A 27024-nucleotide genomic window follows, 5' to 3' on the forward strand; every position below is an offset into this window, starting at 1 on the left:
AGCCTAACTGAACAGTTAACTGACTAAATACAATTATAAATAAATCATTCTTTATAAATATGAATTGGCTTTTTGTTGGGGAGGTGGCACTTCATCATGAACGTATTTCTAACGTTTTTCTAAAATTATATTTTTCCACATACATTTTGGTCTCCTACATATTTGTCTGTTTTGAGATGAAAGCAAGCATTCAAAACAAAAAGTGCATGACATAATGGACACACTTTCCCATTAATAAGGTAGAATCACTTTTGACAGAGAAGGTAGTAATATAAAGAAAATGTAAAGAGGGTTATGGAGGTGGGGGAATGCAGCCACACCAAGTGCCGCACCATCAGGTCTAACAGTAGGATGATTGACTACTCTATCCATTTTTATATATTTTTTTTTTACTGTCAGGCAATCTTGAGGTTAGCAGAGGGGTCCTTGTAGCCGCTAACGTTAGCGAATCCAATCATTTTTCCAAGGATGGCGAAGGCATGGTGAAGACATGACCCGCCCTACTTTTTCTCTGATTGGCTAATACCCGTTACCTGCTCTGGTTGGGTTGGTTAGGTTTAGGCAACAGGAGTGGGATTTGTTAGGGTTAGGGTATTACTGCCTGGGTATGCCAATCAGAGTCAGAGTAAGCCAGAGTAGGGCGGGATATGCCTTCGTCATCCTGGGAAAGAAATACTCGCCTCGTTAGCTAGCTCAGCAGCGGCTAGTGTGAGCCCGAACATCCTACTAGAAAAATACGACTGAAATTAAAAGATACTACTCTTTTACAACCAACGTTAAATCCGACAAAGGAAATCTCTTTGAAGACAAAGAGTATAAAGGTATGGGATTCATGTCATCACCAAGAAATGGCTGTTAAACCTTTAGCTATTTGTTTAATAAATCGTCTTTAGTCGAGACGCCTGTACAAAACGAGTAACGTTAACGTTAGTCGCAGCGTCCCGAGAAGGTCTTTGTTCTGCACAGTTAAAAAGGTTATTTCGACAACATTTCTTTTGTATGAACCTAGAATAACGTCAACTGTTTTTATTGGTTTAGTTTTAACTGACACCTGGTTTCCTCGGGTTTTATAAACGGCCACGCTATAGCTTCTCAGCTAACAATGGGACAGCGAGAGATTAGGACCAGTGCATGTTTATTAAATTGATTTGATTTGATGTAACGTAAACGTAAGCTAAGTGAAAGGCTAGGATTTTTCAACGTTAACTGACATTGCGTTAGTTAGCTACGTAACGTTATTGTTAGCATCTGTAAATAAGGTTAGCCGGTGTCTGCAAGAAAGCTAACGTTAGCTATGGATTTTAACTTTAAATAGGCCGACATTTTAACTTGTACTAACTTCCTCTGTCAAATTTCTAATTTAGTTCAGCGTCTTTACAAGTATCTGATCCCCACTAACGTTAACCATTAACTAAGTTACTTAGCAACTGACGAGATGTTATTCCTTAGCAGGGTAAGTTAACGTTAACCATAAGCTGTTTTATTCGTTCCTTTGCCCAAATCAAAGAGGTTTGACTTGCTCGATCACATCGGTATCACACTCCCTGGCCCAGTGTTATGAGTTTGAATCTGGCTACAGTATCCTGATGTAAACCCTAGACGAAATGAAATGCAATGAGTTAATCTAAGCAATGCCAGCACTGTTCGAAACATACCAACATTAACGGTACTTAAAATGAACATCATCATCCTGGGTCCTCCTGGGTAACCTCAGTATCAGATTCCTTCATATGAGTCTGCGCATTGTCTGGTGGCTGTCGTTCGGGAAAATAGAGTAAATGCGATTTAATGACAATGTTTACAAAAACTGAAAATGGAAATAGAAAAGGAAGATGTTTCTGCAGTATAGAAGGCTTTATTAGTAAATGTTTCCTGAGCCTCTCTCACACGGACACACACACACACACACACACACGCCTTGTAGCACTCACATGCTTTTTATTTCTTTCTCAATGTAATACACATACTTGAAAATTGTATGCCAAGCTCCCCCTTACACAGAGATTTGTCTTGGTGCCTCTCTTTGCATTTTTCATGCAGTACTACAGTACATAAGAGCACATATAGGGTAAAAGAAATCCATAGGATATTTAGAGCGTTATTGCAAAGGCAAGATGTCTGAATCAATATATCACATTTTTTGAAACATTTGAAATGTTTTGGCTTAGTTTTGATCCAACTTTTAATAAATATGCTTAAAAGAAGAACTAAAATCAACACATTAATCATACTCTTAAGACAGACAGACAGACAAGCATAGCTCCAATAGAAATCTGTACATCTGAAAATCAGATGATCTTATTGTTACATTGTTTTGGCACAACAAATGGCTTATACTGTAATATAAATGTTAACGTAATAACTTGATATGTCTGTACATGTATTGGTAATACATATCCAAATTAAAAACGGCGTTTGTTAAAAAGTATCAGTTGTCTATACAGCTTGACAAAAACCCTAATTTGTCTGCCTTGTTATTAGGGGTTTAGAATAGAGCAGTCCATGCTATGTGCACTTCTTACAAAAGATGGACCTCTAAATCGATATAGTCTGAATGTATTTGAATGTGTTTTAATAAATGCTCTCTCCATAGATGCCTTCAGCGATGGTTGGCAACAATGCTGTCCAGTCTGCTATTCCAGACCTGGGAAATGGAAGTAATTCTGAGGCCATGAAACAGGTTCTTGCTGTGATTGACAAGAAGGTTCGCAATATGGAGAAGAAAAAGGTATTTCTAGTTCAGTGGAATAGAAAATCTGTTGCATTATTTTCTCTTGTTTAATTCAAAGCAGTGTGCGATATTTGTGTTTAGGTTTTGTAAATGGGTTGTAGTCAATGTCCACAGGCTTTTTTTTAATGACATACTTATACATTTTACTCATTTGGGAGAACACCGATGAAGATGACTACTGTAAGTTGAGAAAGGTTAGAGTAGGCACTGTATGTCAGTGGGTTTACTAAGTACTAAGTAAGGGTTTGTGAACGCTAACCATTGTTAACTACCTGTCAGTGAACATCAACTGAGTCTGTCCCCGTTTGGAAACAGGGACATGCTGGAAAAACATAGCAGTTTGGTCAGAAAACTGTGTTTCATTTCACCTAAACATTCTACTAAATATTTCTTTTTTGAGATTCTGAGAGTTTGCCTCCAGTAGCAGCCAATTATCTGTATGTCTTGGTTACAATCTTAGGTCTTGGGCCTAGTTTGTCCATACTGCTATAACTTGTATAAAATCTATTCAGACTACTAGATACAGACTATTAGATACACAATTACTTAAAAAGACATTGATAATTAAGGCTCTCTCGCCCAACTGTGTGAGAGCAATTGCTGTTGTCATCTCTGTTTCATGTTTCTCAAAATTCTTACAGTCCAAACTTGATGACTGTCAGGCAAGGAAGAGTAAGGGAGAACAACTGAATCAGGATCAGCTGGTAAGATAAGACAATATTAGTTTGTATACAGCTTTGTTTTATTGCAGTCTGCTCCAATGTAATCACAATGAAATCTTTTACACCTACATAATAATAAAATGACACATAATAACGGATACTTTAAAAAAATTAAAATCCCATCAGTGTTATCAACATTCTGGAAATCAGTGCATTTATATCTGTTACTGTATCCTGTTCTATTAAAGGGAAATCCATTTTTAAATTGATACACAAATCTCAATTTTCTTTCCATGATGTACCTGAAGGATGCCTTGACAAAGTACCAGGAGATCACCAACAATCTTGACTTTGCTCGAGAACTACAAAAAAGCTTCATGGCATTGGGTCAAGAGGTGAGTCCTGAGTTAAGATTGTTCTCATAACTTGGTTATCATTTATTTTAAAGGTTTGCTCGGTGTGATATGGCTCTTGAGTAACATTTTGTGCTTACAAAATCAGGGAACCCTGTATTCTTTCTCAGTCCCCATTCTTTTTAAAAGCAAATTCTATATCAAGATCTTGCTTACAAATGTCACGGTTACCACAACCTGTTGTAACTGATACCATACTCCAGGGATAAGACTTGAGGCTGCATATCCTAACAACTCACCATTTACTGAATACAGATTAGAAAAAGCTTGAAATATTGGAGGTTGTTGAGAACAGGAGAGTGGTTGCCATTGGTCAGCGGTACTTGTTAGACTCTGTTCACTTTAGATTTTACAAGTGCAATAATGTACAGGGTGAAACTTGACGAGGTTATGATTTGTTTTGGAAACCTTTTGAAACCAAATGCACCAAAACATGTCTGACTGTGTGTGTCTTCAGATTCAAAAGGCAGTGAAGAAGACTGCTAGACGGGAGCAGCTGCAGCGGGAGGAGATGGAACAACGGCGGCTGAAGACAGTTTTGGAGCTCCAGTTTTTACTGGACCAGTTGGGGGATGAGAGTGTCAGGCAGGACCTTAAACGGCCTGATGCGACTGGTTCCACTTTGCTCACTGACGCTGACCTCACATCCCTTGATGAGTTATACAAACTGGTGGGACCTGATAGGAACTATGATGTCAGGTATGAGGTGCCACTAATATTTAAGTGTGCAGTGGTCACAGTATAATTATCACTGCTTAAATATGTTGTCTAAATTATGGTTACGTGTGAATGGGTGCATTTGTTTAACTTGCTCAGCGATTAAGGATATTGAAACAGAGGGCCAATAGCATACTCCCAAATTGTATATTTACCCTGTTTATCTTGCAGGTTGACTGACCAATATGAAGAGGCCTCGGTACACTTGTGGGAACTGCTTGACGGCCGAGACAAGGCCGTGGCAGGGACAACATGTAAGTATTTTCATGGCGCTCGATCCCCCACCACATAAAGACAATTCATTTGGGTATTCATATATACATTTACCATTAAGCCATGCTTTTTGTTTTGACTTGTCACTCTTGTCTTTGGTCCAGACAAGTCACTGAAGGACTCTCTGGACAAAGTGCTGCTGAGTGGTTACTTTGACAGAGCACAAACTCATCAGAATGGGATGTGCGAAGAGGAAGAGGAACAGGAACAGGAGGAGCAGACTGTGGTGGCTGAGTCTAAGGCTGGGAAGCAGCCATCAGAACCTGGTAACTAACAACACATTAGCAGATAGGTGATGTACAGTGCCTTGCGAAAGTATTCGGCCCCCTTGAACGTTTCAACCTTTTGCCACATTTCAGGCCTCAAACATAAAGATATAAAACTGTAATTTTTTGTGAAGAATCAACAACAAGTGGGTCCCAATTATGAAGTGGAACGAAATTCATTGGCTATTTCAAACTTTTTTAACAAATAAAAAACTGAAAAAGTGGGCGTGCAAAATTATTCAGCCCCTTTACTTTCAGTGCAGCAAACTCTCTCCAGAAGTTCAGTGAGGATCTCTGAATGATCCAATGTTGACCTAAATGACTAATGATGATAAATAGAATCCAGCTGTGTGTAATCAAGTCTCCGTATAAATGCACCTGCTCTGTGATAGTCTCAGAGGTCCGTGTAAAGCGCAGAGAGCATCATGAAGAACAAGGAACACACCAGGCAGGTCCGAGATACTGTTGTGGAGAAGCTTAAAGCCGGATTTGGATACAAAAAGATTTCCCAAGCTTTAAACATCCCAAGGAGCACTGTGCAAGCGATAATATTGAAATGGAAGGAGTATCAGACCACTACAAATCTACGAAGACCCGGCCGTCCCTCTAAACTTTCAGCTCATACAATGAGAAGACTGATCAGAGATGCAGCCAAGAGGCCCATGATCACTCTGGATGAACTGCAGAGATCTACAGCTGAGGTGGGAGACTCTGTCCATAGGACAACAATCAGTCGTATACTGCACAAATCTGGCCTTTATGGAAGAGTGGCAAGAAGAAAGCCATTTCTTAAAGATATCCATAAAAAGTGTCGTTTAAAGTTTGCCAAAAGCCACCTGGGAGACACACCAAACATGTGGAAGAAGGTGCTGTGGTCAGATGAAACCAAAATTTAACTTTTTGGCAACAATGCAAAACGTTATGTTTGGCGTAAAAGCAACACAGCTCATCACCCTGAACACACCATCCCCACTGTCAAACATGGTGGTGGCAGCATCATGGTTTGGGCCTGCTTTTCTTCAGCAGGGACAGGGAAGATGGTTAAAATTGATGGGAAGATGGATGGAGCCAAATACAGGACCATTCTGGAAGAAAACCTGATGGAGTCTGCAAAAGACCTGAGACTGGGACGGAGATTTGTCTTCCAACAAGACAATGATCCAAAAAATAAAGCAAAATCTACAATGGAATGGTTCACAAATAAACATATCCAGGTGTTAGAATGGCCAAGTCAAAGTCCAGACCTGAATCCAATCGAGAATCTGTGGAAAGAACTGAAAACTGCTGTTCACAAACGCTCTCCATCCAACCTCACTGAGCTCGAGCTGTTTTGCAAGGAGGAATGGGCAAAAATGTCAGTCTCTCGATGTGCAAAACTGATAGAGACATACCCCAAGCGACTTACAGCTGTAATCGCAGCAAAAGGTGGCGCTACAAAGTATTAACTTAAGGGGGCTGAATAATTTTGCACGCCCAATATTTCAGTTTTTTATTTGTTTAAAAGGTTTGAAATATCCAATAAATTTCGTTCCACTTCATGATTGTGTCCCACTTGTTGTTGATTCTTCACAAAAAATTACAGTTTTATATCTTTATGTTTGAGGCCTGAAATGTGGCAAAAGGTCGAAAAGTTCAAGGGGGCCGAATACTTTCGCAAGGCACTGTATATCGGTCTCTTTTACTCGGTAAGAACACTGTCTTCACATTTGCTTTTTTCTGCAGAAGGAACAGCTGCTGAAAAATACACAGAGCCAATTCCAGTGGAAACCACAGAGGTGAGATTTCTGAGGTTTGCATAAATAATGCATAACAGATCCCACATATCACAACTTTGCATTTGATAGTTGTTTTTTCTTTTTTTGGTGTATTACAGTTTCTTACTTTTAATGTTTTTTTTATTTCTTGTTTTATAGTTTGTAAACAGACAGTTCATTCCAGAAACTACGTACAGCAGTACAGACAAAGACCAAGTGGAGGAGTGGACAGTGGAGGCTCAGGTAATACTACACCACTGCATCACCACAGTTCTTAATGCTACTATGCAGATTTCTCAACCGCTTGTGTTTGCGTGTACTCCAATGTGCCTGTCACATGTGTCTGTGTGTTGAACAGATGGTGAATTCCCTCCAGCACCAGCCCCCTGCCCAGCTGGCTACAGAACCAACCGTAACTGTGAACCATGGCACTCCCCCTCCGCCCGCCGACCCAGTGGTCAGGAAGCAGGTGGTACAAGACCTCATGGCCCAAATGCAAGGGACGTACAACTTCATGCAGGTAAAAAGGTCCAGCATATACTGTAGTGTCCAGCTCAGCGCTGTTACTGCTCAGAGATGGACACTAACATAATGTGCAAAAATAGTTATTCCAATTGTTCAAACCTGTTTTTTTTTTGTTTTTTTTTAATATAAATAGAAGGAACGTTTAAAACGTCATTTTTGCCCAGTTTTGACAGCTCTTATGTGTTTTAGATTGATCAGATGAGATGAAAAATGGAAGAAGCCTTGTGTGTACGCTCTCACAGTCGTTTGTTTGCATTCCTCACTACCGTTTCCAAGCCGACCGTGGCAGCAGTGCAGAACACACCGCACAAACTAGGGCAATGGCCCATCTTGGACCAACGGCCGACGGTCGCTTTGGTGTGTCAAGGCCTTTCAATGTGTTATGCATAAATTGAGACATACCTTATTGATTAATGTAATGAAAGCTAGGGTTGGGTACAGAATCTGTACTTTTTTGGGTACCGACCGAATTACGTCAGTACTGCCGAGGACCGATTCACGTTAAATCCAACGGTGCCAAATTTTGGTACCTGTAAGCGCGAGCATATCTGTCCTTCCTGCATGTTGACAGAGAGAGGGGCTCCAACACACACGTGGAGCTGCGGACGGAGCAAAGCTACGTCGCCTCTGCAGTTTGTGAAAGTTACAGTGAGTCACAGCAATGCCGATAAAGCAGTTGCATGTGTCGTTACACTTTTCAAAACTCCATGCGGACAGCGTTCGCTGTAATATAATATAATGGCTAGCCGAAAGCGGCCTTGGTTATTTTTACAACTGAAATAATTTTTTTGTTATTACAGAGCGAAAGTACTGAAAAAAGGTACCGGATAGGGTGGAACGGTACACAGAAGTCACGGTTCGGTTCAGACATCACGGTTCCGTACGAATTCGGTATTTTTTTGTGCATGTCTCAGGCTGTACCACCTAGTGTCATACAGTCTCTCCCCCGGAGCTAGCTCCAACAGCCTGAAGTGTGTAAAGTAAGATGTTAACAGTAAACAGTAAGTACCCCACATCATCTCCAGACTCCATCTGTAACTTGTAAACAAAATAAGACAATCGGCTATAAAACTGAAAATACAGCATCTCTGTTTCTCTGCAAAGACTAACTAAATGACCTGATTAATGTTATCATGGCGTCTCCCGGCCATTTTTCACCGCAGAAAGCTGCTCCCTGCCCGGCTAACGCTAATATAGTTAGCCTGAAGAAAAAAGGCGTCTGTCCCAACTAACGTTACGGTTTGGAGCCGCACTGCTGGAAACGTAACCCTAATCTACAACAGCAGTCTTATCCACCACTCTCTTGCCTGTACTACTGGAATTGACTGGGAAACCGAAGTTTTCCCAAATGTGCGATCTTAAAGAGGCCGGCAGGTCCTCTAACTCTTGTGGGTCACCACCACTCGCCATACTCGTCCTTAGTGCTGCCATCTCTGACTGACTAAAACTGCATACATAGGCGGAGCTCGGCTACATAGGCCGTGCGCAAATCAGAGCTTCAGAGCTAAGGCGGGGCTACAGATTAGGTGTCCCTAAAGAACCCGCGTATCTAACTGTAGTTCTGCATTACATTAGTTCCGCATTACATTAATTAAGTTTTAATGTAAGTTTTATTTATTTTTATACTGTGTATTCTCCGTGTAAATTCATGCACCGAACTGTGACCCCCGTACCGTTTAGGTTCAGTACAAATACATGTACTGTTCCACTCCTAGTACTGGAACCGAATTTCAGGTACCAGTGGTAAAAATGTGAACGGTACCAAACCCTAGTGAAAGCTTAGTCTCCTTTCACATGGAGGTTACCGTCAAGCAGTCAGGTAAAGAAAGAGCAGCTTTTTGTTTACATTCAACATGACGGCTACCGAAGCCGTGCTTCACCATGACCAGGGACCGGCAGGTCAGTCTGACATATGCCGATTTTATACCGGTCAATGCTATAATTAATTGACAACATAAGTTATACGAGTTACAGTTCTCAAGGACGCACGCACACACGGACAGAGACACAGTCTCTTTTTCCTTTCTCCCAACTTCTCCGCCGTGTGTGGCGTGTACCCGCTCGCGGTGTGAAGCGCGTGTCCGCGCTATTCTTGCACATGTAGGGAGCCTCGTGAATTAACCTGCAACATATCAGCTGTTTGGAAATTCTTCAGCGTGTGTGCAGAAGATAACAAGTTAGCAATATGCAACACCTGCAAGGAGAAAGTAGGGCGTGGAGGGACGACACCAAAAACCAGAATCACATTATTTTTTTTGTCGGATCGTTGGTCTGATTGGTTGAAGGACTATCCAATGAGCCCAGAGGCATTTGAGTGGCGTCCGTTGGTGACGCCCCTCTGGAAATGAACTGTCAATGAACCTTTCCCAGACCCACTCTCAGTTACAGCTGAGAAGGGTCTGGTGTCAACCAGGCTATGAGTGTGGGGCACTATTCAAAAACTAAATTATGTCTCACACATATACATACAAACAATAATAAAATGAAATGGAAAAATTTAGGTAAGATATTAAATGGGACCAGATAAAGAATAAAATAAGATAAAGCAAATTCCAACAAAATAAAAGTATATTTTAGTAAGAGATCTAAAAGATGATACTGGCTCAGCCAGCCTTAGCATTGAATCTTGAATCATTTCACTGCCTTGAGTATGTCATATGAGTTTAAGGGTAGTGTCCAAATTCACTTTGTTCCTGCACTGTCCCTACATCTGATCCATGGCCCAGTAATACATTTACTCTGGTTTGGTTTTCCTAGGACTCCATGTTGGAGTTTGATGGCCAGGCTCTGGACCCAGCTATCGTGTCCGCCCAACCGATGAAGCCCGTGCAGACTGTTGACCTACAGCAGCTGGGCGGCCCTTCAAGTGAGTACCAGTAAAGATACCCTTACTCTGAAGAGATTATCTCGCATATTCTAGCAGTAGGGTCTCGTTGCTGTTTTGGGATGTGGATATTCGTATAATCCTAAAAGCGTAATACACCAGTTAGTAAACCCCCAATGTTTTATTTTCTTCCAAACAGCCCACACAGAGTCCAGACATTCTCAAACAAGTGCAGTGCCTGGACCACAGGAATCCTCACAAGTAAGTAGAGTGGAAGCACCAACAGGAAGTGGTTGTTTTGATTTTGCCTGAAAGAGTGGTAGTACAGGTTATTTCTTGTATTATCTTGGCCATATTTTTAAAAGGGCTGCAACGTGGATTAAATGTTATTCTCTCTGACATGTCATGATTTTAATTACTATGAATTACGTATATAGATATTTTGAATATAAGGTAGATTTAAGGTGAAAAATCTAAGATCCCTATCACTCCCTCTGACCTTGACGCAATCATTGTTTCCTTGCCTTCTGAATTCCCTCCCACGCCCCCTCCCCAGGCCTTGATGTCGTCTGAGCAGTCCCCAGCCCCGTGTTCCCTGTCCTCTGCTTTCCCACCTGTCTCCAAACCCACCCACACTGGAGGCATCAATGTCAACGCTGCGCCCTTCCAGTCAGTGCAAGCGGTACGCTTTCTATCTGGGTCTAAGTAACCCATATAACGGTGAACGTGTTTGGACTTATTTAATACGTTTTGTTGGACACTGTCCAGTTTGGTTCCGTACTTGTTTGTACAAGTTAAGGGTTAGCAAAGTAAATCAAATATTTATTTAACATGGCATAGTAGCAGTAAAAAACTGGTTGATTATTTGTGCACCATCTAAACAACAATTTCACATGTCCCCTCATGTTCCACACCTACAGCTAATCGTGCTCCCCAGATGTTCTATGGAAATTGTAATTGTGACACCGAAATTGTTTCTCCCCCTTCAGGTATTTAATCTGAATGCACCTGTACCTCCAGCCACTGATGGCCAAGCAGATCCTCTGAAGCAGCTCAGCCAGTTCCCTGGTGGCTACGGACAGGGCTTTAGCAGCCAGTCGGAGTGTACTGTAGAGCAGCCTGACATTCCACAGGAGACATTACAGCCAGGTAAGGGTATAGCTTTGGCTGGTTGCATATCTCTCTGACCTTCTTTGGCATCACCCGCCAGCATACGCAAGTATTAGGCCACGTTCAGACAGCCTGCGTCGGCCACCCGCCGGTCTGGCAAAAAACGCAGGTCTTTCCATTTATTTTGAATGGGGTTAGTGCATTAAGGCTGCGGCGGGGGTTGCCGCAGGGGGGACCCTCCAAAAAATGCAGCGGGCCTTAAAAGTTAAGACTGACTCAACTTCTGGAGAAACACAACCCAATGTCATGCTGCGTTGGCCACTCATGTAGTCTATATCCACTACGTTCCACTTCCAGGATTGCTCCGGTGCCACCGGAAATTCTGCCGGATTCCACTCTTTTCGGCTGGATGTCTGGTACCTTCTGCTTTCTTTGTGTTGGAAATTTAAACTGGTCGCTTTATTATGGTTAGGTTAACTGCTCCTCAGATCTCTGCAGGGTAAATCCAGAGAGCTAGCTAGACTATCTGTCCAATCAGATTTTTCTTTTGCAAGACTAAAACAACTTTTGAACGTACATATGTTCCACCAAAACAAGTTCCTTCCCGAGGCTATTTTGCAGCGCCACCGGAGCTCTTCCCGGTGCTTAGCACCGCCCATGGCGATTGTGATTGGTTTAAAGAAATGCCAATAAACCAGAGCATGTTTTTCTCCCATCCCGGAATGCTGTGGAGGGAAGGTCTGGCAAAGCGAGACCACTAATCGGCGATCAGACTTGTCTGAGGGTGAGAATCCCGTACAGTTATCAGGAAACATAACTGCTTATCGCTTATTAATGCTTATTAATCATAACAAAGGTGCTGCCTGTGTTGTTGCCTCGCCGCCTGGCCTGCCTTCCTTCACAGACCCTGGCCTGCTATGAGGTACTTGGAGCTCCGTCACAGCTGGCAGCCCACAGCACTCCATACCCGCGCAAAGTCACTGTCTCTTGGGCTAATGGACAACGAAACGCCGCTGCCCTGACAGAGCTCCAGGGCCTCCAACTCCCCTCTTCCTGCTAGCTAAATGCCCGGTGTGTGTGAATGAGAGCGCGGTCAGCGAGCTTGTTACGCCAGCATTCTCTTTCCACAGTTCCAGTTAATCTTTTAATGTGTGTAATTATAATGTGTTGAGTTATTTAAACAAACGATTGGGGAAATAAACGCCGCTTGTCCGCGAGTCTCATTGATAGAGCCTGCTGCTGGATGTAGCTCTATCAATGAGAGCTATCTAGCTAGCCTACTCTTAGAATTCCTCTGAAATTCACAAATATTCATTAACTTGAAATTGGACACCGTTGTTAGCTTTATAAGATATTTAGCTAGATGTTGTATACGTGGCGTGACGAAATTCAAACTGTAAATATACTCGAATTACGCTGAAAATGAAGCTAACATCCAGCCGCAGGCAGGCTCTATCAATGACCTCTACCAAGTACCTCATAGCAGGCCGGGGTCTGTGAAGGAAGGCAGGCCGGGCGGCGAGGCAACAACACAGGCAGCACCGGCCGCTGGACTCCGACACACAGTCTTACCAAATTTGCAATTGGCCATCAATTTTCGTAAAACGGCCCATATTTGAGCTTAATATAGTTGATTTCTCGCTAAAAAAAGTCTCAGAAGTGAATTTAATAACGAAATAGCCCGATAAACAACGTATAACTTTGCAGTGTCTGAAATATGAGACCTGCTGTCGAGTCTCCCATGAGTTTCTATGTAGTTTGCTCAAACCAATCAATCAGCATGTAGCTCATTCTGAATATTCATGAGCATACCATATTTGGAAGAAAAGCTCTTGTTCCAAATAGAGCCATATTCACAGGGTAGTTAAGGGCCTAATAAAATAGCATTCGGGCAATTTTCAGTAGGGCTGAAACGATTCCTCGAATAATTCGATTACAAAAAATCCTCGATGCAGAATGACTGCCTCGAAGCTTCGTTAAATCAATGTTACCAACGTTGTATCGCTGACGGACGGTGTTTCCACACGGAGCATTATTACTGTCGCACAGACACGGCTCAGTCTGCTGCTGGCGACACATGCCAGAGCGTAAATAGCGAGGGGCTAAGAGAAGAGAGGCTGGAGAAAACGACAGAAAGTGTCCAAAGTTTGAAATCAGTTCAAACGTAATTAAAACTCTGTACAGTATGTCTACTGCAAAATCAAACTAGCTTACCACGATAACAGCAGGACGTCTAACTTAATCATCCATTCCACGAAGAGGACCGACTGAAGTAAATCAGAGTCATATGGACGATGAAACTACACCAAACACAACAACTACCAAAGACAAGAAAATACGTTGGTGACCACGATCTGATGAGCCGACGCGTTGACTATCCTAAAATTTTTCTCTCTAAAAAAAATTTTTTTTTTTTTAATATCTCTCTCTCTCTCTGGAGAAACAGCTGATCAACGATCTAATAGTATAAGTGTAACAGAGCTGTGTGACATTATAATCAAATATATAAATGAAAATAGGTTGAGTATAACTAATATTTACATATAGGCCTACTGTATATACAGATCAGTCTCAGGTTGAAACTTGTAGTTCTGAAAGTTGCACAACTTAATGTAATGTTTGTATGTTTAATGTATGCCTTAGTTTGAGGTTGATATCATTTGGAAAAAAAAATCTTTAAAAACAATGTAATATGGCACTTAAATGCACTTAATATGTTTAGTTTTTTGAGAGATGATATTGTAAGCAATGTAGGCAATACAAATGTTGCTTTTTCCGAAAATATTGCTTTTTTCCCTAGTTTGGGTTGTTAAAAAACGCAAAAAAAAGTATTGATTAATCGATCGATAAAGTGCTAGATTAATCGATTACAAAAATAATTGATAGCTACAGCCCTAATTTTCAGCCCAACCAATGTTACATACCCTATTAGGAGACCTTAAGGAACAGTGTATAATACCCTATATAATCATTCTATCACCCCTTTTAAGAGGAACAATTTGCACACATTTCAAAGTTGTTTCTTTTATGGATTTGTATAGAGCCCCGTTAACCAATAAAGATATTTTATCTTGTACGATCAAGATGTTATGTTAATAGACAATATCTTGTGTGTACAATGAAGTATTTTGTGTGCACAAGGTAAAAATAATGTTGGGATTTCAGGGGGCTTTGTGTTGCAAGACATGATATCCCTTCGGTGACAAAGTTGAAATAGGAGTCGATCAGCATGCCGTGGGGCATAAAGCTTAATCTTTTTACACTTGGATAAAGTTATTTTAAACTGCATAACTAACCACCCTACAGTGCATCATAGACTTGTAAAAATCTCCTATTTTGTTTCGTTTCTGTCCAGTTGTTGGTGGGTTCCAGCCCCAAGAACAGGTCATGCCCTCAGCAGGAGGCAATGAAGAGTCCTCTCCAGGCGCAGTGTTTGGACAGTCGGGCCAGTCCTTTTACAACAGCAGGGCTGTGCCCAGGGGTGGCCCCAGGAACGGCCGCGGCATGATGAACGGATACCGGGGCTCCTCCAATGGATTTAGAGGTACAAGCATCAAACGTTGTTTTACATAGATACAGTGGTCATAGTTTCCGATCCAACTCACATACTTCACGCAGAATTTCAGCTTTTACCCTCTGGTAGAAGATTCAGGGTTCCTAGATGCAGGCTAAACCGATATAAACGCTCATTTATGTCCATTAAGCTTCTTAACACTAACATGTAGGCTGGCTTGGTTGTGTCCTATGTCGTCGTGCGACGTAGTGTACTGCATGGGCTATGTGGAAATGTGTCATTTGTGCAATATTTAGGCTATTTTGGGTTGTGCATCATGTCATTGTGCAATACGTTAGGCTATTGGGGATTGTGCAATATGTTAGTTGTGCAAATACGTAGGCTATTTGGTTGTGCGTTATGTAATTTGTCCAATATGTAGTCTTATTGAGGTTGGGGTTGTTCAGTGGGAAGTGCCAATGAAAGGAGTAGTTAATGTGCTTACTATATGTATATGGAAGCATGTTTGTGTTGCATGAGAGTATGTGTTGAGAGATACTTGTTTTTTGTGTTGTCTTTCTGTATTCTGGGTTGTTTTTTCGTGTTGGGTGTTGTCTTTTCTGTATTTTGTGTTGTCTTTGTAACGCGGCAGAATGGACAGTCCAAAACAAATTTCCCTTCGGGGACAATAAAGTATATCTTATCTTATGTGGCCTCATGATTCACTGTAATGGCACAATACATGGTGACATTACTCAAGTCAACTGTTAATTCTAATGTATTTTTTTCATAAGGGGGATATGAAGGCTATCGCCCTCCTTTCTCAAATGCTCCAAGCAGTGGTTATGGTCAAACCCAATTTAACACGTCTCGGGACTATTCCAATAACGCCTACCAGCGGGTAAGGGTTCATTTCATTATTATAATATTACCAAAAAGCTCCTATAATATGTTAATCAGTGTATTGTCTTTACATTTTCAAGCTTGTAAGATGGACAGTTATTGTAAACCCCTGTTGTTTCTTCAAGGAGGGATATCAGCAAAACTACAAGCGGGGAGCTGCCCAAGGACCTCGAGGTTTGTCTAGAGGAAATGCTCAAGCAATGCGATCCTAAAGGATCCTGAAGACCGTCAAGTCGCGCCACGTTTAACATTCAGGATTTTTGAATGTGTTCGCCCCAACTCACTTTTTATAACAATGTTTTGTTTCTCATTGGTAATCTTATTTTTTTAACTCTTGGCCTACTTATCAGAGTCAGCTTCGGTCTAGATCATCTCAATGTTCTAACACAAAATGCTGAACTTTACCACATGTAGGATTATCAACAAGTCTGTGTGATATAAACAACAAATAGATATTCCTGTAAACTTGAAAGATTTCATTAATTTATTTTTTGTACAAAATAAATGCAAAAAATACCCTGCCACTGTTGATCTGATTACATGAGTATGATTTCCTTCTGCCATGTGCTGTCAGCTACTTTTTCCTCTTGAACTTATAATTTTCATGAAGGCATTTTTTTTTTTTTTTTTTTTTTTACCCCTCTGTCACCTCTTGCGCCATCACCTCTTTGTACGCTGATGTTATTGGTTGAGACTGTTTCAATAAAGTTGTGTTCTATTACCTCCTGTTTAATGATACTGCTTTTCCTGCTTTGGTGTGTATTTGATGATCTAAATTCTGCTATTTTAATTCTGTGTGCTTTAATTCTGTCAACATTCAGGTCTTTAAAGCCACTATGTGTGGATTTATGGCATCTTTCAAATTACTTTGATGGTGTAAACATTTTGTAGAAAAACAAGACAATCCCAGGGAAACGGCACATTCCTTTTTAAAATGAAACATTAGGAATAAACTTGGTAAGAGCCAACATCACTTGGAATTAAATCATAATTCACCTTCTATGGTCAAACTTAAGTTTCTTTTTTTTTTTTAAACAAATAAGGTGCCATTGCTTTACATTTTTAATATACTTGTATGTAGAGATTATCCATACCGGTTTTACATTGTATTGTAAGAGTTTGATAGGTCGTTCGTTTAATGATAAAATCTGTCAGACAAACTGAAAGGTCATAACTGTTTTATTATGTTGAACTGAGGAGTACAGTATTGTCAAGTGACTATTTTATCCAGCAGCAACCAATCGGAAAACAATCTGTACATTTTGTGCAAATTATGATGTAGTATTGTGTGTAAGGAACACTTGACACAGAAAACAAAAAAAGAAATGTCTTCCATGTCTAGATTTTTGTCTAAAGTAAAAGCACAATAAGGCAGATATGTTATGTCAATGAAGCTGCCTTCGGTAAAAAGTGGCAATAAGTTCACACCGGTTTGCCATGGCCACAGTCTGCCACGTAGAAAAAAACACATTACATGAAAAAAAAGCAACCTGGATAGCACAGCAGTTACATCAAACTGGTAATTTGTAGGAAAAATATGCCATGCCCTTCGACTAAAAAGATAAGGCCATGCCAGGTATTTTAAATTAGGACCAAGTAATACACATCTATCTGGTGCCAAATATAATGTGAACTGAATACAGATTCAGAGGTTTTTATGGTATCACTTTGACTTTAACGGACAATATTAAACAGACAAAAAGACAGTGGTAATATCAGACTTGGCTCTTACCAATTGGCTTTGCCCTTTCTAATAAAATCTTTAAACTAACTAAACTAATTTACCAAATCCAGCAGTTGCTTCAACAAAATACTTTGGTGCAGAAAATTGTGATGAAAGACTAGCGTGAAAGTCTACACCTTTAATCAGCAAACTGTTATTTTAAGACAAATTTAAAAATCATGATCAACAGGTCACATTAACAATGGACCAACATTTTACTGCCCATCCTACGGTTACTTGTACCAAAGCAAATTTATTATTTCAGTGGTAACCTAAAACAAGCATCTGCAGGACTTTGGGCTGTAATAAAGTAGGGAAATATGTATTGAATGGAGAGATGTTCCACACTTACATTTATTTAAAGAACCTAGCACCTTTATTTTTGATTATTTTGATCAAAGTCCATGAAGAGAATCTGCAGTGTGGCCCAAAAATGGCCAGTTCCTGAAATCCTGTACCCAAAGTATTTAGGCGGAGAACACATTTTCTCTCAGAAAATCTGACTACACACATGAAAAGATGATGTTTAAGGTAAGTAAACAGCTGGCAGGTTATGAAAGCAACCAGAATCAACATTTACAAAGTAGCAAAAATATTGGTAAGTCCTGACAAGTATAAGGACTCTGAGCATTCCAGCTCCATGAGGGTGTTTCTGGTTAAACACACCCTCACCCTAATATTTGGTGATGGTGGCAAGAGGAGAAAATTGATCTGACTGTAAACTTGTAGATTATGATTACATAAAACTGTACGCGTCTGCATCAAGAAGTCCTTACCCTTTACTTTTTGAGTGAAAAAATGGGTTCTGGTTAGGTCATCAAATGCTGTATACTGGTTAAAATTGCTATAGTGCCTTTTTTGCTCTTTATGCAATTAGAGAAAATCGAAAAAATGTATCTTGCACTCAATTTCTAAAATAATTGATACAGTCCAGTGAAACACATTTCACCACAAATGGCACGTAAACTCATTTGGGGAGTATCTAATCGTGCTAGTCAAGTCAGAAAATCAAAATTTAAATGATGAAATTTTAATTACTTTTACACCTTATCTTCCTCAACAGCTGCAATGTACATATCCAACAGGATAGCTCAAACCTATCAGGTTGTAGAGCCAGTAGCATCTCATTGTTAGAGGTTCTATATTTTTGTATAATTGTATTTCCAAACATTCTTGATCATTTCTAATGTAATCAAACACTTCTTGAAAATGTAGGTATGCTCATTTCAGGATGCACGTCCTTGGTTCGTCATTTCACTATTGTAATTCCGTTATGTAATCCAAGGATTACAGTTATTATCAAACATTGGCATCATTCAGCAGGGATTCCTTTTGTGCTGCTGCTCTCTATCTCCCATGTCCTCCAAACCCCTAGGTCATGCTGGTTAGAGGCCTAATACTGAGGAGGAACTGCTCCTTTGTGCGCTGGAGTGGAGGCGCTGCAAACGTCTGGTTGTGGAGGTTCAATTTCTGACAGCACTGTTATGGCAGGTGATGCTGGCCTTGTGCAGCTTCTTGGTGGCCTGGTGGGAGATCCTGGTGTGTCTGGGGGAGCCCCTGCTGGGCCAGGTCTTGATGTTGTTCATAGTGTTCCTGAGGTGCATGTTGAGGATCTTGGGGTGCAGGCAGATGTCCTTGTGGTTGGGCCTCTTGTTCAGGATGCAACTGGTTGTCAAATGCGTGCATCTCTGGGATAGCATTCCCTTCGACTGTAACACAGAGTTTTACATTCCTAGAGATTAGGCAGTAAACCCAAACAGCTATCAAAAGACAAAATGGTGCGATCGAAACTCACCGTGAACCTCTGGAGGGGGTTCTACTTTCTGTGTTTTCAGCCTTTCCATATGCTCAACTGCCTGTTATGGGTTACATATAAGGTTTTCATATATTAGGTGGGTGCACACACAAGGAAATTCATTTTCTCGTCACACTGAGATTCCACCCTCTGCAGAACTGTTAGAATAAAGCTACTGTGGCAAACCTCGTCTGCAACTAAAATATTTCAAATAACAGCTGACACTCATCACAGCATCGAGTGCAGAACGGCCAGATTCTGCAACAGCTTCTTCCCACGAACCATTAGACTCCTGAACTCAAAATAACCCCCCCCTTAATTATCCCCTGCAGTGGGCCTCATGTGGACTTATTTTATAAACGTGCAATAACACTATTTTTCTAAAACATGCAATTACTGTATATGCTGTCATTCAATATGTGCAATAATAATAATATTTTTTGCTGCTTTCAAACTCCTTTTTATTCTTTGTAATGTCATATTTAATTGTTGAAATAACACTGTAGCATTTGTATTTATTTATTTTTTTTACTTTTTGTTTTTAGTTAAAGCCGTATTTATTTGCCAGTGGAACGGAATTTTGTTTACATGTACAGTTGAATGACAATACAAAATCTGTCCTATCTATCTTATCTATCTATACTCCTTACCTGTTGCAGCTCTATTTTCTGTGCATTAAGCTGCTCCTGCTGTCTCTCCAGCTCGTCTCTCTGTTTCTGGATGTCATCAGCCTTCTGGTTGAGGTCCTGTTCCTGCTGAACAAGATGCTCCTCAAACTCCCTCATCTCCTCATCTGTGTAAGCCTGGTTCTGCTCCAGGGTCTGAGGAGCACAGGGTGCACGCATCACCATTTATTACAGGCCTACTTCTTTTAGCAAAATGGCTTTGGGATTACATTACTCTATAATAATAATAATAAATAATGTCGACATGATAAACATATTGCGTCTCACCTCCCAGCTATCTGGCTCCAAGAATTCCTTTTTCTTTGTAGCAACCAGGAACTCATCCATGGAGACCAGCCTGTCTTTGTTAGAATCCACCTATGAGGAAGACAGGAGCAATAGATAACAAATGGAGGTATATATATATATATATATATATATAGATATATAAAAACTGTGTGAAACTTACTGTACCTCATTCATAACATGCTCTCTCATACGTAGCCTCTCTTCCTCCATCTCCACCATATCATCCTCTTCGTTGGTGGGGTCATAAATTTTTTCCAGCTAAAATCACAGAGACCAACAGTCAGCGCAAAGGCCATTCACTGAAACATTACACATTTTCAGTTGCCATGGCGCTACCTCTTTGGTGAACAACGCCTCCAGTTCCTGTTCATCAAAAAAGCCATCTCCATTGGTATCTGCATTATAAAGACAGAAAACAGACTGTGGTAAACAAATACACCATTATCTGTTATATTACATATTATAATTACTATTTTATTATATATTATACAATACAGATTATGTAACACTGAATAAATGGACACCATTCCTCCAGTTTTTCACAGTTGCAGGTTGGTAAAAGTCTTACCATGCAGGTTGAAAAAGGTCTTTGGGTCAAAATCTTCAGGGTCCAAGCCATCAGCTTCCTCCCACACCTCCTTCAGTTGATTCTGGCTACCCTGCAACATGGAAGCAAAATCACATTTGAATTACAGCTAGATAAATAACAACGCATTTCAACATTTTAGCAGATAGTTTGGATAATAATAATAATGCTGGACATACACTCCATAAAAACCCACAACCCCCCCTTGTACAGTAGCAGAAACTGAACTCTTGAAGTCTGGACTAAATATTGCAATATGAAAAAGGGACAGAAAGAGTTTCTCTACATTGGCTGAAACAAAACCCATGATGTCAGTGTGCCATGTTGTCACCTGTGTGTGCCCCTGAAACAGACTTACCGGGTGGTTGACTTTAGGGTGGTCAGCATGCTTCTTCCTCATGTCCTCATAGTGCTCCTCCTCTTTTTTTCTTTCGTCATCGTCCAGTGCTTTCAGGTGTTCCCGTCTGTCGTGCTCTTTCATCATTTCATACTTCTTGAACTCCTCGTGTCTCTCTTTGTCAAAGTTCTCCAGATCTTTAGTGGCCTTGATACATGAAGGAGGTTGGAAATATGCCTTGTTTCAAATTAATAAGTTAATATGGTGCAATGTTCTACTTAATAGTTATTGGGCAATTACATTTTTTTTATGTTAGCCCATCTGGAAACGAAACTACACTTATTCATTAAACTGCATGCATTCAGCATATACTCCTGTTTACTGAGATTTCTAAATGAGTTTACCCCTCCCAGGCTCCATTCATTTTCTGTTGTTTTAATAGGTAGGTATGAAAAACGACTTGTAAAGACTTCAAACGTATGTAGTGCATTTTAAAACACACAAGCCATTATCGGTGGCTTACAAATGAAGCAGTTGTGCGTGGTCCTGTTTTAACTTCTCTACTGCAGAACTCTACTGTGAAACATTTCTGTTAATAGTGTACTTTCGATCTGCCCAATTACTTTACTAAAAAAAAAATCAATGGCAGTTTAAATTAGTGGCATTGTGTGAACAGGTCCTTGATTTAACATTGTTTATGGCATGAAGTAGCAATGAGATTTACCGATTTGATGAGGCGATCCAGGTCATCCACTTCAAATGTATGTGGGTTCATGTGGTTCAAATACTCAAACTGTTTCAGCAGAGCCTGGTGGTCCACAGCTATGTCTATTAGGGAGAAATCGATGACATAAATAAAAACAGATACATAACATGCAATGTTTCTTATAATGTATTAACCTCTAATGTACAATTTAAGTTGTAGCATCTTTCTTTAAATATAAATCAAAATGAAACATAAATTCTGTTGCACAACATACCATTCCCTCCTTCAAGGTCTTGCTTGGCCTTAATCAGAGTTCGGAGTCTGTTTACCTCCTGCCGCTTCAGCTCATCCAGTTTGGTTCGGACATGATGGCTGACAAAGTCCAGCTCTTTGGCCAGCTTACCTTGCTGTATTTTACATGAAAAAGTTAGTGTTATTTAACATGTGGGGTTGTAGCAGTTCATGTAATAAATATATTGATTAAACATTTCACTAATTCTGTAAACTTGAAATGAATGGTGCAGTTGAGCAAAATTCCAAAAAAAGAAGAAAATGTATTGGTAAATTGGTAGTATTTCTCAAACAATCCAAAACTGATGGCCCCAGATGATTTTTCACATTCCGGGACAAGTGAAAGCCCATAATTTACCAGTGAGAGGAATGATTTACTAGCAGTTCACACAGGCCTGGTGGAAACTTCCCGCCATGCTGATAAGACTAAACAAAAGCAAAGCAGGATACCTTGATGTCTTCCATGTCTGTATTGTGGAGCTTTTCTCTGAAATGCTGATCTTTCTCAAGAAAATCGATGACTTCCCTGAGATAGCGGTCGTAGTGGAGTCCAGTGTCCTAGAAAATGTTACAAATCAAAGGTCACTGGAAAAAATATATATGAATATAATACATATAACACACCAAGTAACTTTTTTATTTGTTTATTATTTTTGATTATAAGCACTTCTTTGAGAGGTCTGATGTACTGAAGAATGAATAGTTTGCTTTCATGGGATATGTGTTTGCTGACCAACATGATAGAGCCTCTGTCCAGATGGATACAGAGATGACAGGTTTTTCAATGAATGTCTATAAACTGTATTACTGCCTTCTGCAGATGTTCTGTGGTTAAAAACCACTTACTTACTCTCCAATGAAAAGTTTGTATTTGTATGCATTCTCACAAAGCTACAACATCTGGAGCTGATGAAATGGATTTGAGTGATAATGAGTTTGGAGTGGAGTGTCTGATTGAGGTAATTTAATTGTAGCACAATGACACGAGGCCATCTCTCATTTAAATTAGTCTGGTGCTGTTACCATCTCTCTCTGGTTTACTGCCTATGCAGCATCTGATAATATCAGCGACATGACTGCATAGAATCAGTGCTACAACTAACAAAAATCTGTTTACTCTGCCCGAATCATTGTAGGGCTACCTTCCACGACTGTAACACAAAAGAACAGAAATTATGCTTTATGATGAATGACGATTGGATGTAAAGAAACAGATGTGTATCTTGTGTCTTCTTACCACACTAGGTGGAGGCTCTTCTATTTTTTTCTCTGGCTCTTGGACTTTTGTCTTATCCATACTGATGGGCACTGCCTCAAAACACAGCAGCTGGACCAGCAGCAGAACCCAGCCGGTGAGAAGGGCCCGGCTCCAACACATCTGGAAATGAGGACAATTAAGGTCAGAACATTTAACGTTAAATTACAGTATTATTTACATTATACAGTATGTGAAGATAAACAGTTAATTTGCCCATGCGTATACACAGTTCGTTGTGTTGACAGCTTCCTCATTTACACGTATTAAAACAGCTCCTCTAGCCTGCATAGGTTGCACATTATGGGCTAGCTACCTATATCCTGAGGAAGCTGTTGGTGTTAGCTTTAGCACTGCCACTGGCATATTTGGCTAATGAGAATCAAGCACCTAAACTATTCTTGTAATGTAATGCCGTCGGTCTGAGCAGAGCAGCTAACGTTAATGTTACATGTTCATTAAACTAATCTAAAGAGCACCATATATATATATATATGCGTCACTTGTATACTGACTTTATTATGAATCCTGGACCTCATTTTCTCTGTTTTCCTCCCGTAGCTGCCTCTCAGCTGGTTGTGTCGGCACGGCAGCTAGATCGCTAGTCAGCAGTTAAGGTTGTGTGCGTAGTAGCGTTAACCGCAGTGGTCAGTTCAGCTTTCCGTCAAACGGACTAGCAAGTTGCGTTGCATTGGTCGTACGTGGCGAGATGACGACAGAGCAGGTGGGCGGTTACTTCTGGTTTCCGATCGAATCAAAAACAGCAATCTCGAAGAGTGAAGGAAACTAGTTTTCTTTTTTTAATTAACAAACATAAACAGGAAATTTATGTATGCCAAACACATACAGAAATCATAAATCAGCTCAGAAAAATGTTATAGCCACAGAGTAAATATATATTGGCTATATTAGCTTTCCTGAAATTGATTAAATCTAAAAATCCTCTTCATCTTCATGAGACCTATCAGACCTTATCAGACCTTTCATTAAATCTGACCCAAGATAGAAATGAAAGAATTACTATTTTCATTATATTTTTTCAATTTACTCTTTTTTGGTATGGGTTTCATTGTATCTTCTGCACCTTTGTTTATATTGCACTGTAATTCTGACTATTCTGCTCAGTTTTCACTTTGTATCAATGTGAGAAATATTCTATGCATAAAAGATTTGTATTCAGAAATATTGAGAAAAAAATATAAGCTTTCCTGTTTTTAGAATACATAGATGTAATGTCATTATTTTTTAATTTAGTATTCAAAAATGAAAAAGATGAATGAATATGAGATTTTGCAAGTAATAAGATCAAGTTGATGATATAGTAGGCTATTATTTGTGTTGGTAAAAGAATAATAAGAAAAAAAAGCCAAACAATAATTTTTTTATGGGAAAATTCAGAATCAATATACAAATACAGACATCTTGCCAAAAAAATAGAAGAGTGGTGAAAAGACCAAATTAGATGACATAAATCTTCTGGAAGCATTTGACAAAATGAGCGATCCACATCAATGCCTTTTTTATATCTTTGTAGAAATACCTTGCAGGGATAAAAACAATGAATCATTTTAAATCTCACTTCCTTAACCTTATTTAAAATCTGATATTTAGAAGGTTTTCTTCCAGTCCAGGTCATAAAGAAACCCACATTATGCAGGGAAGATAAAGCCAGTGATGCTGAACGATAAATTATGGCTTTTTTAATGAGTACAGTTTTATAGTATTTTTTTCATCAGAATTTTCTGATCAATTAGAGATTTATTTGTTTATTCTTAACCTATATGTCTAATGCACAATAATATATAGGCTATATCTGTCCTGTTTATTATTTCATTTGTGAAAAATTGCTATTAAATTGACTTAACTAAAGAAAGTATCTAAATATAATCAGCAAAATGTTCTTGAAGTAGTAAAACTAAAAGTATGCTTTATTCAGGCATTATTTGCCCTGTTTGTATTATTGTACATTATAATAGTAGATTGTTACTGATGCATAAATGTTTTTGCAGCATTTAGATGTTGCAGCTGGTAAATGTGGAGCTAATTATAGCTTATTTAAATAATGTTTAAACAATGCGTTATATTTCCATGTCATGTGTTTTGTATGTATGTAAAATATTAATCTGCAGATTAGTTTGTAACTAAAGCTGTCAGATAAATGTAAAGGAGTAGAAGTGCAAAGTAACATAAAACAAAATGGAATTATAGGCCCACTTGCGTAAAGTACAAGTACCTCAAAATTGCACTTACGTTAATGCAGTACTTGAGTAAACTTGAGTAAACTTGAAAGCAGCAGTCTGTGAGTAATGGGTCCAAGTGCACCTCTCACCCCGTCTTACTCCTTGTGCCCAAGGGGAAATCTTACATGGAACCTGCCTGGTGGCTGTACTTACATGGTTACTCCTCTAAATGCACTCTGCAGCCTGCACAGGTTGATGAAACCAGCGCTTCTGTGAGCTTTCTGAAAACACTTAAATACATTTAAGAAAGAAAACACTTAAATAAATTAAAAGTACTGTAAGTAATCTAAAAGAAGTCAATTACCATTTATAAATTCTTTGATTTGATTACTTTAACGTTGATTTTCTGTGCAGAACTATAGTACACACACATTTAATCCCCCATCTCTCCAACCGAGGGTGCTATTGTGCTGTATTGGCTGAGTTTCATTATTCCAGTCTGTTTGTAGTAGTCTGGCTTTGCCAGACCTTCCTCCACAACTCTGCAGAACTATAGTTTGTAGTCATGTAGAACTGGAAGTCCACGATAGCTTAACTGGTCAAATATGCTGGGAGCCACAGGAGACAATGAGTGCATGATTTAAACCAACTAAGCTATGGTCTGTGTTAGCCCCTGCATCAGCAGTAGTTGTTTTGTTTATTGATATTTATCATATAAATACTAAAAATCACAGATTACAAAAATATTTAAACTGTGTTCAAATCAAATTCCAGATTACCCTCATCTTGGACAAGCTTGGAGAGAGAAGATAAATGTTTTGCCCAAGAACTGGAAAAACACTGGCTTTCTGCTGGAACTATGAGTGCTAGAATAAAGACACAAAAGACTATTTATGAGCCTTGGCAGGTACAGCAAGATAATGAATCAAATTTTTATCTGGATCAGTTGGCTTGTGGCTAAACATAACATCCCTGCCCTGTAGATGTCAGTGTAATAGTTCAATGATCAGGAAGGCTATTAATCATTGTCTTAGATTATAACTAACATAGACAGTAAACGAAAGCTAGAGCAGATGGGGAAGATCAGCACTTCTTTTTAATCAACAACTATATAATGATTAAAAATGTGCAACATACTGTATAAATATTACCCTACACAGTGTGTAGTTAATAATTCAGGCACTTTGAGTCACCTGCACACATTATATACCTTACCCTGCTGAGATTAAGGGATAACTTGAAAAATTGTATTTCTCAAAAGATGTTGTGATATTGGCTTCTGCCAGATTAGGACCCAAACGGTTCTAAGCTGAAGAGCTGAACGTCAGAAAAGAACAAGAGCATCTTTATTACATTTTCTGCTCAGCACCTTTAGTAAGCTGTGATTCAGCGGGAGGAGGCTCTCTGAGGAGAAGACAATAACATTGAGTCACCTTGCTGCATTGTGAGCCTCTGGCAGCAGAGAGGCAGGAATGAGCAGCAGCAGAGTCCATACTGCAGAGCTGC

At 39.7% G+C, this 27024-nt stretch overlaps 2 protein-coding genes across 4 annotated transcripts; one reads left to right on the forward strand and one right to left on the reverse strand.

Moving 5' to 3' along the window:
• The first annotated feature begins 656 nt into the window (after positions 1 to 656).
• caprin1a (cell cycle associated protein 1a) lies at positions 657 to 16392 on the forward strand. Of its 3 annotated transcripts, none has more exons than XM_039795034.1 (17): positions 660 to 821; positions 2594 to 2728; positions 3373 to 3435; positions 3702 to 3788; positions 4264 to 4505; positions 4695 to 4777; positions 4901 to 5062; positions 6785 to 6837; positions 6976 to 7059; positions 7175 to 7336; positions 10099 to 10207; positions 10365 to 10426; positions 10722 to 10847; positions 11155 to 11314; positions 14631 to 14819; positions 15563 to 15669; positions 15797 to 16392. In XM_039795034.1, exons 2-17 carry the CDS (start codon positions 2594 to 2596, stop codon positions 15881 to 15883), a joined length of 1911 nt encoding a protein of 636 aa, XP_039650968.1. In that variant the 5' UTR covers positions 660 to 821; the 3' UTR covers positions 15884 to 16392. The 3 variants fall into 3 exon arrangements, with proteins under 3 accessions (XP_039650970.1, XP_039650968.1, XP_039650969.1); XM_039795035.1 differs by lacking the exon at positions 660 to 821 and adding an exon at positions 911 to 974; XM_039795036.1 differs by lacking the exon at positions 10722 to 10847 and having other exon boundaries at positions 657 to 821.
• Positions 16393 to 16832: 440 nt separating this feature from the next.
• nucb2a (nucleobindin 2a) lies at positions 16833 to 23979 on the reverse strand. Its single transcript, XM_039795037.1, has 13 exons — positions 23854 to 23979; positions 23321 to 23461; positions 22534 to 22641; positions 22067 to 22199; positions 21811 to 21914; positions 21108 to 21293; positions 20732 to 20822; positions 20500 to 20558; positions 20329 to 20421; positions 20143 to 20232; positions 19840 to 20010; positions 19190 to 19250; positions 16833 to 19103 (listed from the first exon to the last, which is right to left on the reverse strand). The coding sequence occupies exons 1-13, from the start codon at positions 23875 to 23877 to the stop codon at positions 18877 to 18879; spliced, it is 1488 nt and encodes a 495-aa protein (XP_039650971.1). The 5' UTR covers positions 23878 to 23979; the 3' UTR covers positions 16833 to 18876.
• Between the last annotated feature and the right edge of the window lie 3045 nt (positions 23980 to 27024).

The sequence above is a fragment of the Perca fluviatilis genome, chromosome 3 (assembly GCF_010015445.1).
Source record: "Perca fluviatilis chromosome 3, GENO_Pfluv_1.0, whole genome shotgun sequence".
Classification (NCBI taxonomy): Eukaryota; Metazoa; Chordata; class Actinopteri; order Perciformes; family Percidae; genus Perca; species Perca fluviatilis.